Below are 11,801 nucleotides of genomic sequence, written 5' to 3' on the forward strand. Positions count from 1 at the left end.
CTGGAACTGTAATGCTTTACTTACAGGAAAAAGTCTTTCATGTTTCACTTTTCCTGCGATCACCATCAATAGTTGTAATTCATTAAAAAAACATGTTCTCCTAGAAAAACACTATTATTTTCTCACCTTTAAGAGGAATGTGCTTACAGGTCAGAAGCTTTGCTATTGAGTTTAGGCTTAATGACTAATGAATACAAGCCTCTTGTATTCTTAGTTTGTCTTCTTAAGTTTTGTGACATACGTTCTCATGTTGTGTTTCTTGCAATTAAATATATACAGAAATGAATGTTAATTTTTCTAATGTTCTTTGTCTAATATTTACTGTTTCTGACAGTTGTGTTAATCTTGCCCTGAAAAAGGCTGAAAAAGATCTTTTTTGTGGAAAAATCACATCACACAAATCATTATTCAAACCAGAGTTTGTATGTTTATATGTCTTATAACATTTTAGGAGGGGGGTCTTCAAGTTTAAAGAAAACAGGTCGAGCAAATTATATTATGACACATTTTTTCCTAATGTTTATGCAGTACAGGTCATTTATTTGCATTCCATGTTATGTACACCTTTACTAAGTTATGTACATTTTGTTTGATGTCAGAATAAAACTAAACCAACAGAGACACACCAACTCGTAGCACATTTTCTCAGGACAAGATGAATGTGTAAACCTTTGAGCTGGACATTGTGTTAGCTTTGCCTTGTTTCTTCTACCAGCACACGACTAACTGAGAGAGACCAGGACAAACACGCTTTCAGTTCTAGCTTCTCTGAACTGTCCCCACTGAATTCAGAATTCCTGTTCATTAAGAAAACCTTCATATTGCCACAATCAGGCAATTAAAACTACAAAATGTGCCCATTAAATGGCAGATTATGTAGTTTTTTTAAGTCCACATCCATACTTTAATACAGAATTATACACAGAAAATGGTGGATGGGCATCTTATAGCACCATGGCAGCATAAATACTTTAGTGTGGTCAGCTCCAATGAGGCATGCCACGCTCCTTCAGTTAAGTACAGTATGTGGTAATACTGAGAGCAACATTAGGACTGTACAGCACAAAAATAACTTCACTTGGATGACGTATCAATCCTGTACCTACACGTCTCTGTGGCTCTTCCATACAATCACTTCACAGTAGCACCTGCTCCAAGGAATAATATGGGACTGCTGCAGCATTTGTAGCGTTCAAACTGAGTCAAGCACTTTCACTGTTTCTCAGTGTCTCAGTGTAAAGTCGCCTCTGCTGATAATCAGTGATAAAACAGTCCCAACTGACTGCAGCCTGCAGATCAGCTCTTCCTCATTGCTTCTGTGCTTTTCAGCCTGTCCCTCTTCCCACTATCGCTTCCCCACTGTGGCGGCCCTGCTGCCTCCAGAGGGCTCCCTTCCTCCACAGGCCTGTCGTGTGCGATGATGCTGACCTGGTGGTAGATCTCCTCAGGTGGGTGGGAGTTCCGCATGGCTAGGTACATGGGTGAGCTGGGGGGTGCCAGCAGGTACTGGGGGGCAGGAAGGAGGCAAAGTGATTCAAGTTTGTGTTAAATTAACTCATTAACACCTGGCTAAAGCATCCAAATGAGGCGAAACACTTCAGGACTCTTACTGCATAAATACACAAATGCATACAGTTAAAATCATACAAGAAAATCACGTTTTGCTGCTTGCCACATGCACCCAGACTTGACAAGGTTTGAAGGTGAATTAGTCATTACAAACAACCGTGTGCACACACAAATCCATGCAGACACATATAAACACACACCTCTTTAAAGTGCTGAGGCAGGGAATCTTTTGGGCAGAGAAAGTGGGATATACATTTCCGATACACCACTGCAACCACCACCAGAGCCACTGCCATTGCCATGATGACAAACGTCACGACGGCTGCCACCCATGGAGCCCCTTTTTCTGCAAAACAATCAGACCAAGAACAGCAGAAGTAATCAGTATGTTTCTAATATCAGTTTACTGCTGCTTGTTGTCACGTCCTGGAGCATTTTGATTTGAATCAGTCACAGCAAAACTCAACACATGTGAATGTGTGTGGATGTTTAGTCCACCCCGCTTACACACAGATTATCAAAATGACTTACTTTGCCAATGTCAATGAAACTCAACACCTCCTGCAGGGATGTTTCACATTTGCCCTTATTGATATCGGGTGGACAACATATTAGAAACACCTCTCAATTGAATGCAGTCCAGTTCAGCATCAGCACTAACTATGGCCTTAAAAAGTACCATAAAATAAAAGAGTCAATAATGACTAAAAATTATAAGCTCCGCAAAGATAGGATTTATTGCATGGCTTTTGTGTTCGATTGTGCAGGTGTGCCTATTAAAGTGATAACTATCGAGTGCAGTATAGTGTAGTTTATAGTTCTGATGTTGCACAATAAAAACACATTTTTCAGCAAATAACAGCAGATAACCGGCATACTGTACAGAGCATTGCACTACTTTATGCCTTGGCTCACTCTGTAGCAACCACAAATACATGCTGATTTCCTGAGGAAATGTCACTGCAGAGCTTAGTATTGCTGGAAAGAGTGACAAAGAAATACAAAGTAGCACCAGATGTTCGCCTAACAGAGCGTATTGCAGAGATGACGTGAGTGAAAAAGCCTGAACTGTGGGTTTGATGAGTGTTTCCTTATCTGTAACAAAAGTCTAAAGGATAGAGGGCATCGTATGCCAAGCTAGCAACAGCAACAACACCTTTTCTGACTTTTATTGCAGGTATTTGGTCATAGACCAAAGTACTGGACAAATAAAAAATTTGACCTGATGATGGTGCTATTTAGCCTGAAGGGGGACGTGAAATGTCTGTACCAAATTTAATGGCAACCCATCCACAGTTGTAAAGACATTTCACCAAGAAGAAGAAAGACTTGATTGTCTGGGAACCATAAATGTCTGTACAACATTTTCTGCCAATCCATCCAGTAGATGTGAGTCATTTTCATTCTGTACCAAAGTGGAGGATGGACTGACCGACCAACCGACATTGCCATCCCACCAGCCCCGCTGCTAGCATGGCTAAAAATCTGTTCACATCAGTCTTTTGCAGTCATTATAAGAATATGGTAGATATATGATTTGCTCCTCCTGTCTCCTGCTTGCTACCACGACTTGCAGATCAAATCCCTTCAGGTGGTGGTGAAAATTGCAGGTGGATTCAAGGATTAACAGCAGGCTGTACTTTTACAAATAAATAAAAACCCTGCCTTTGTTGCTAGAAAAAGATACTTACCGTTGGTGGTGCTCTCACAGACAGCTCTGCTGGGCTTGCTGGGGTTGGGGTTCCTCTCTGTGTTGATTTGGACTTGGACGCAGTACTTGGTCCAGAGGTCCAGGTCATTCAGTACCACCCGGTTTTGCTGTATGTTGCTGATGCTTCTGGCCTGTAGGAAGTAACAGGTGGTCATGTGTGTGGCCTGGTTTACTCATGATGGCCTGCAGCAGCTACAGGACACCACAGAGACAGCAGGTGAGAAGAGAGAGAAAGCAGATAATCATGCTGCAATCTTATCCTCCACCACAAAACAGATGATAAGCATCTGACGGGCTTTTGGTTTTGAAGCTTGTTAAATCTAAGACAGATATAGAAACTGATATCTTCCCCCACATGTTGAAGAGTCCTTGGGCAAGACACTGAACTCCAATCTGCTGTGTGTGAACGTGATAGTGAGTTTCTTTGGACTGATGAGCAGTTAGCATCTGCCACCTGTGGGTGAATGTGATATGTATTGTGAAGAATGGTCGGAAAGGCGCTATAAGAGCACAGTCCATTTACCATACCCGAGTTTCAGTACTGATTCCTATAGTTTTTCCAATAATTGACTTTAATAAATATAAACATGCTGCTTAGCACTAATTAGCAAATGTTAGCACGCTATCATGCTGAACTGGGATGGTAATTAGAGTTAACATTACCTACTAAACACTGTCATCTGGAAAGAGGAAAGCGGACAAGGAGACTTGGTGGTGGAACGAGGAGGTTCAGGAGTGTATACAGAGAAAGAGGCTAGCTAAGAAGAAGTGGGACGCTGAGAGGACTGAAGAGAGTAGACAGGAGTACAGGGAGATGCAGCGTAAGGTGAAGGTAGAGGTGGCAAAGGCCAAACAAAGAGCATATGAGGACTTGGATGCTAGGCTGGACACTAAAGAGGGAGAGGTGGATTTGTACAGGTTGGCCAGACAAAGAGATAGAGATGGGAAGGATGTGCAGCAGGTTAGGGTGATTAAAGATAAGGATGGAAATGTATTGACAGGTGCCAGGAGTGTGATGGGAAGATGGAAGGAGTACTTTGAAGAGTTGATGAATGAGGAAAATGAAAGGGAACGAAGAGTAGAAGAGGTGACTGGTGTGGAGCAGGAAGTAGCAAAGATTAGCAAGAGTGAAGTGAGGAGGACGTTGAAGAGGATGAAGAGTGGAAAGGCAGCTGGTCCAGATGACATACCTGTGGAGGTATGGAAGTGTCTAGGAGAGGTGGCAGTAGAGTTTCTGACTAGTTTGTTTAACAAGATCTTGGAGAGTGAGAGGATGCCCGAGGAATGGAGGAGAAGTGTACTGGTGCCAATTTTTAAGAACAAGGGAGATGTGCAGAGCTGTGGCAACTACAGAGGAATAAAGCTGATGAGCCATACAATGAAGTTGTGGGAAAGAGTAGTGGAAGCTAGGCTAAGGGCAGAGGTGAGCATTTGTGAGCAGCAATATGGTTTCATGCCTAGAAAGAGTACAACACATGCAGTATTTGCTTTGAGGATGCTGATGGAGAGGTACAGAGAAGGTCATAGGGAGTTGCATTGTGTCTTCGTAGGTTTAGAGAAAGCGTATGACAGGGTGCCGAGAGAGGAGCTGTGGTATTGTATGAGGAAGTCTGGAGTGGCAGAGAAGTATGTTAGAGTGGTGCAGGACATGTATGAGAGCTGTAAGACCGTGGTGAGGTGTGCTGTAGGTGTGACAGAGGAGTTCAAGGTGGAGGTGGGTCTGCATCAAGGATCGGCTCTGAGCCCCTTCTTGTTTGCTCTGGTGATGGACGGGCTGACAGATGAGGTTAGACAGGAATCTCCATGGACTATGATGTTTGCGGATGACATTGTGATTTGTAGTGAGAGCAGGGAGCAGGTGGAGGAAAATCTAGAGAGATGGAGGTCTGCTCTGGAAAACAGAGGAATGAAGCTTAGCCGCAGTAAGACAGAATACATGTGCGTCAATGAGAGGGACCCAGGTGGGACGGTGAGGTCACAGGGAGCAGAGGTGAAGAAGGTGCAGGACTTTAAGTACTTAGAGTCAACGGTTCCGAGCAATGGAGACTGTGGAAAAGAGGTGAAGAGGCGAGTGCGAGCAGGTTGGAGCGGGTGGAGAAAAGCGTCAGGTGTGTTGTGTGATAAAAGAGTATCAGCAAGAATGAAAGGAAAGGTGTTGGAGACGGTGGTGAGACCAGCGATGTTGGACAGCTTAGAGACAGTGGCACTGAAGAAAAGACAAGAGGCAGAGCTGGAGGCAGCAGAGCTTAAGATGCTGAGGTTCTCTTTGGGAGGGACGAGGACGGACAGGATCAGGAACGAGGACATCAGAGGGACAGCTCATGTTAGATGTTTCGGAGATAAAGTCAGAGAGGCCAGATTGAGGTGGTTTGGACATGTTCAGAGGAGAGACTGTGAATATATTGGTAGAAGGATGCTGAGGTTGGAGCTGCCAGGCAGGAGGTCTAGAGGAAGACCAGAGAGGGGATTTATGGATGTAGTGAGAGAGGACATGAAGTTAATTGGCGTGAGTGAAGAGGATGCAGAGGACAGGGTTAGATGGAGGCACATGATTCGCTGTGGCGACCCCTGAAAGGGAACAGCCGAAAGGAAAAGAAGATTACCTACTAAACATCAGCATTTTAACATTGCTTTTTTTGAGGATGTTAGCATGCTGATGGTAGCATTTATGCTGCATTCATGCAATGTCAGCAGAATAGGAGGAACACAAAAAACCTTCTGTTGTTCCGACTTGGGAGCGTTCATGCATTATTCCAAAATGGTTACTCCACTACAAGGATAGCAGTCCTTCCAGTCACACCACATAAGCCTGTTTATAGATTATAACTATCAAATAAGTATAGAGTATATATTATTTAAAAAAATGTTGGTACTGCTGTTTCTGATACTCTGTACTTCAAACACACGGGTCAGTACCAAAAAGGTTTTAAGCATTATCATCGATTCAAATTCTAATTGTTTGGTGGGAAATATTAATAACTTGCTCTAAGTGTTATTGTCCTCACATGACATAACATTTATTATGCCATTTTAAAACACGTCAAAGCTCAATGAGTACACAGAACAGATGTTGTTATCATGGATGGCCGAGCAAGGAATCAGATCCCCAAACCTAATGGTTAATAATGTTTTGCTCGTCCCAGTGTGCCACACAGGAACCATAGCTGTATGAGATCCACTCAAACAGCACATGCACCCCACCTTTTCCTTCTGGCCATCCTTCCAGTAGGTGATGTTGTAGGTGGCGTAGTTGTAAACATTCCTGAGCGCTGAGATCTTGAACACAGGATCTTTAATGCTGACATCGATAGTAGCCCCATTGGTGAAGAGAGAGACATTGGGTGAACCGATGATGGCTGAGGAAGAGAGAGACAAGAGTGGAAAAACGTGAAGAGGGAGCTGTTCTTCCAGAGCTAACAAAGCTAGAGCCTTCTGGCAAAAGCAAATGGTTGTGGGATTGAAAACAATGAAAAAAACATCACCTCTGGCATGTCTCCAGTAAGGACAAAAAGGTGTTTGACTTAATTTGACAATGACATAACAGTTTTTAGTCAGTCTTTAGTCATACCTCAGAACAAATGTTCGTCTAGCTCTACATCTGTTAATTCACCCCACCTCTGTGAGACCTGCGAACTCCTCTGTTTGTTTGTTTTTTACACTTTATTTTGGGGGGGGTCAACAAAAAAGATTAATGCTGCTACTACAAAACTAACATTTGTTCCCCAAGAGCACAAAGATGACACAGCCATGCTGAGCTTGTTCATTTTTAATGGAGTTGAAGCCAGTAAAGCTTACGCCCATGGTGAATACACCCACAGCAGCAGCAGTAGTGTTTTTTGGATATCAGTATGATGATGCAAATTCCACAACTTAGCGAGTACTTAAGTAAATCCCAGAGTTGTATGTAGCATGCAGGCACATATAGTCAAGAGCTGCGTCAAGTGTTGCTTCTGAGCCAGTTCTCCCCAAATATTAAAGAAATACTATAATGGAAAACTGCAGATTAAAATTCTATTTTAAAATGTAATTAATTACATTAAAACACTATTAAAAACACTTATTCTGATCATAAGAATGACTTATGGTATGAAACAAAACTACACTGTTGTGTTATTTTCAGGAACAAGAAAAGTAGAGTTGCAACTAACAATTGTTTTCATCATCGATTAATTAAAGCAGCATTAATCAGGTTCAGAGTTTTTTTGGCCAACAAGCTAAGCACACATATTTTCAGCTTAAAAAGTCGTTATGGCTAACGCGGTTTCAAAAAAACATCCAGCATAGCAACATTAGCACTGATTTGGATGGTGGTGTTTGTGTCCACCTGATGGATGTTTTGGTCTCCATCAAACCTGAGAAAAATATCCGGCTCTTCAGCTGCTAAATGCTCCACTATGTTCTGCAGCTGGTCTCCACCTTTGTCTGGCTGCTGTCTGCTGGGCAGGTATGCTACGAGAGCGGTGAGACTGAACCAAGACAGTAAAGTTGTGGGCAATAAAACCAAAACAATGAGCGGAAAGATGCTACATGCTCCAAGGGGAACTGCAGAGTTGGGTTATCATTGTCTCTTTCAAATTACACATAGTCAACTGAGCCATAGTTCATACAAAAATATTGATTAGTGCAGCTTTAATTGATTTCTTTTGTTTGACCAATCATTAATCTAGTCTATAATTATAACTAAATCTCATTACAATTTCATAACAATCAGAATCAATTTCTGGCGATTGACTAATTGACTAACTAAGGAATCATTTAAGTGCTAAAAATCCATCTTAAAATAATTGATTACAACATGCGTTTTTGAGAGAAGACCGCCTGTATTTGCCGATTAACGCCACTGTACAGTTTTGCAATACAAATGAACACGTGCAGTATTTCACAGTGAAAAGCCTTGAAACACAGAGAGTTTGTACTCACTATCTTTGTCCAAGGTAATCTGGTTACTTTCCACCCAGGCGGAGCTCTCTGCCCCCAACTGCGCCCGCACTCTGCCTGTATACTTTCCGTACTCACTGATGGAGATGTTGAGGCGGGTGAAGTCACATTCAAGGCGGGAGATATTCACACAGCCCACTCTGTAGGCTGTGACTGAGGAACTGTGGACACATCACAGTACTGGTATTACCGATTAGCCAGTGGTGACTTCAGTTTCAGGTCAGGTTGGGCTGACAACATACAAAACGAATGGCAGAGAAAAAACCCTTGACCCTGATGATATTTTCTTGTATTTCTTCAAAGCTGCATTGGGCTGAAAACACATTATTGCCACTTTATACCTTAAGACATAGTATCACTATATGGTGGTTATGGCTACCATGCTAGCAAACAGTTCCATATCTAAACATCCAGCAGACACAGAGCAGCATTAGCAATCATTTGGAGTCGTGTTTGTGTCCACCTGATGGATTTTAGTCCAATATTCCCACTCCTTTTACCTCTGTTGTGGTCTCCACCAACTCCTGAGCAAAACATCTGGCTCTTCAGCTTCCAGATGCTCCACTTTCTTCCCCAGCTAGTTGCTAACTGTGTCTGTCTGCGGTTTGATGCTGGGCAGGTAGTGTACGGTGGGATTTTAGAGCTTTTTCACTGAAAACAGCAGCTTGCTGCTGCTGCTGGAAACGAGGTTGATGAGAGTCCTACATCTTCTGTCTTTTTAGCTCTGTTTTAGTCTCCACCAACCATCTCTCTAGCTTTTAGATGTTTCACTAGGTAGCTGCTATCTTTCTTTGTCTGCGGTTTGTTGTTTGGCAGGTAGCGTATAGTCATTTTATCAGGGCTTTTTTGTTGCAAACAGCTGCCTTCTGCTGCTAAAAACAAGGTTAATGAAAGCTGAAAGCGTGGGCCAGAAAACCAAAACAATGATCCAAAATAGACTAAAAAGCTCTGTAGAGCTGAGGGGAACAGAGCAGTCAGGTGAGAATTCTCTGTGGGTTTGTCACTATGAGCGACACCTTTCACATTATACGTTACACATTGTACACATTAACCTTCTAACCATTATCAGCATAATTAAAAAGTCACATTTGACAGGAATTATAGATTTGTCATTTTATACCAACTGTTTTAAATTAAAATGAACTAATATAATGTGAATATCACTGATGTTACCCCAGTTTGCACGGCAAAAGTCATAGCAGTGAACAGGTGGACAAGCAAATGAAGAACACTGAGCGCATAGTTCTCAGATGTTGTCACCAGTGTAATGTGTGTGTCAGAACACAGTGTGTTTGCTCATTAACAGTCACAGTATACTGGGCGTATCAGCCCTCTTTCCCAGAAGAGAAGGTACTTTTGTACAACGCCACTCATACTGTTGTTGATAAGAGGAATGTCTCACTGGTCACAGGTTCTGTGTTGAGTGTTACAGGCTAGTGCTTCTCTGCCTCGCGATTTTGTCGGTTAAATTATGCTCCTGATAAAATCTGCCTGTTAAACCCAAACCCTCAATCCAAATACGCAACAAAGCATTTACCAGTTCAGCAACCTCTCAGACCACTTTTCAAATACAATTTACTAACTTTAATAACAACATGCTTTTCCTGATTTCCTAATTTGCTGCCATCCAGAACATGTAGCAACGAATCAGCATGGCAGATGAACATTCTGTTTTGCTTGTAAGCGGTCTGATCACAGCACTTCAGAGAAACGAAACAGCACGAATGATTGGGCACATAGAGTCTATTCATATGTAAAAATAGCATTCAACCGGCCGGTAGCTACTGTGTTTTTGTCCGAGCAGTGGAATGGTAGACTACCTAAGGCTTGATTCTGCTTTTAGGTGTGTAACTCCATACTGTTCGCTGTGTGTCTGTAAACTTGTAACTTTTCACTGCTACTTGCTACTGTATACAGCTCTCCAACGTCAGTCTGAATTTATTTGTTTTACTTTAAAAAATGCTGACCCTCACCCCTGGATATTTCTCTGGCACCGGGGGGCCACTGAGTGGTAATGTTATTTACCTACCTAGACTACGGGTTGGACAAAACAAGTAACTGAATATGAAAACCACAATGTCTCAGGCTCTGAGACATTATTTTCTGGTATTTTATAGACAAACTGATTAATGAAACCAGAGAGGGTTTATTGGTGCTATGCTGACTCACGTGTACCCAGTTGTGTAGACCAGGCTGCTGGCTGCCCCTGCAGGTGAATCCCATCTCAGCACCAGATTCATGTTATAGGACGTCAAGCGGACATTTGTGGGTCTGTTGAGGGCTCCTGATACCACTGCACAGTCAAAATCCAGATGTAATACGACACAAAGTTAGTATTATTTGGATGATACAAAAAAGCAATGTCATGATCTAAGCAACTGTACTTGAACTACAGGTGCTGTCGTCTTTGTGCTCGGCATTGTCCTGGTGTCACTTGCATCTTCAGTAGATCACTTGGAACACTTACAGAAGTAACTCTACCTGGTGATTGTTTTTTTTGGATCATTTGAAAGAACTTAAAAACAGGTGCATCTTGCATCTTTTACCACATGTATTTCCGCTGTGTTACAAGCCACAAAACACTTTGTTTCCAATTCAGTCAATGTAAATTCAATCAAAATGTGAAGCTCTAATATAAAAGATAAGGTACTCTTCAGTAAACTACTCCTACTGTGGGCCTAAATACGTTTCTACTAACAGCCCCAGCTGGGCTCGTCCTCCTAAAGGTAAGTCAGTTCCTCCTGACAGTTCCAGTAATAACCCGCGCCCTGTCCACTCACTTCAGTGATTAACAAAGACAAACACGCTAAATGGCGTTACCTGTGGGTCCGCGTAGTGCTGAAAACGTCAGGAGAAAGGCACAAATAGTAGCCGACATGTTATCCGAAAGGCTCTTCTGTCAGTTTCTAATGTGCTTGTTCCGTTTGTGAACGGTGTATTAATTATTTCCTGGTAGCATTGACTGATTAGAGGCGGGGAGCTCCGTGGAAACGAAACTCTTTCCTGTACACAGACGTCTGAGGCTTCAGGGAACCAGCCTATCGGCGGCCGCCGTGAGCGCGCCGCTCGTGTCCGTTCGCGGTTTAAACACGGCTGGTGCTGGACGCACGCGCGTGCAGGTATGGAGGGAAGCAAGACGAAATGTAGAGCTGTAGGCTACGTGAATCTGGTAACATGAAAAAAGTGTTTACTGGCCTTACTGTTATAACTGTGTCGATGCTATGTTGTGTGTAAATAAAAACGGACCACCTTGTATGTAGCTATGTTATCATGACCCGGCAGGACGAATAGTATTCTCAGGCTGCCTGGGAGCTGCAAGCGTCTCTTCGGCCTGCAGCACTCAGTCGAGTCGGGTCCAGAACCGTTGATCCTGGCTCACGGTCTCGACTCACCGGGACACTTGAATGTTATTAGTGACACCTGTGTTTTTCTGCTATGACAAGTCAAAGTGTCTGCTGTGAAAAAGGCCTGTTATGAAAGAGTCATTTACATAAAATTACATAAAAATGAGTTTCGGCATTTTGACCATTCTTTTTGTGTGTATCCTGTGAGTCCTAGAGCAGCCGTTTAATATCACAAGCAA

The 11,801-nt window shown here is 42.7% G+C and overlaps 1 protein-coding gene across 3 annotated transcripts; it reads right to left on the reverse strand.

Moving 5' to 3' along the window:
- Positions 1 to 401: 401 nt before the first annotated feature.
- LOC122886022 (interleukin-10 receptor subunit beta-like) lies at positions 402 to 11,539 on the reverse strand. Of its 3 annotated transcripts, none has more exons than XM_044217884.1 (7): positions 11,039 to 11,539; positions 10,394 to 10,511; positions 8,201 to 8,379; positions 6,482 to 6,636; positions 3,261 to 3,411; positions 1,770 to 1,915; positions 402 to 1,506 (listed from the first exon to the last, which is right to left on the reverse strand). In XM_044217884.1, the coding sequence occupies exons 1-7, from the start codon at positions 11,094 to 11,096 to the stop codon at positions 1,297 to 1,299; spliced, it is 1,017 nt and encodes a 338-aa protein (XP_044073819.1). In that variant the 5' UTR covers positions 11,097 to 11,539; the 3' UTR covers positions 402 to 1,296. The 3 variants fall into 3 exon arrangements, with proteins under 3 accessions (XP_044073819.1, XP_044073818.1, XP_044073820.1); XM_044217883.1 differs by having other exon boundaries at positions 10,388 to 10,511; positions 11,039 to 11,528; XM_044217885.1 differs by lacking the exon at positions 11,039 to 11,539 and adding an exon at positions 10,603 to 10,961 and having other exon boundaries at positions 10,388 to 10,511.
- Between the last annotated feature and the right edge of the window lie 262 nt (positions 11,540 to 11,801).

The sequence above is a fragment of the Siniperca chuatsi genome, linkage group LG12 (genome assembly GCF_020085105.1).
Source record: "Siniperca chuatsi isolate FFG_IHB_CAS linkage group LG12, ASM2008510v1, whole genome shotgun sequence".
NCBI classification, from domain to species: domain Eukaryota; kingdom Metazoa; phylum Chordata; class Actinopteri; order Centrarchiformes; family Sinipercidae; genus Siniperca; species Siniperca chuatsi.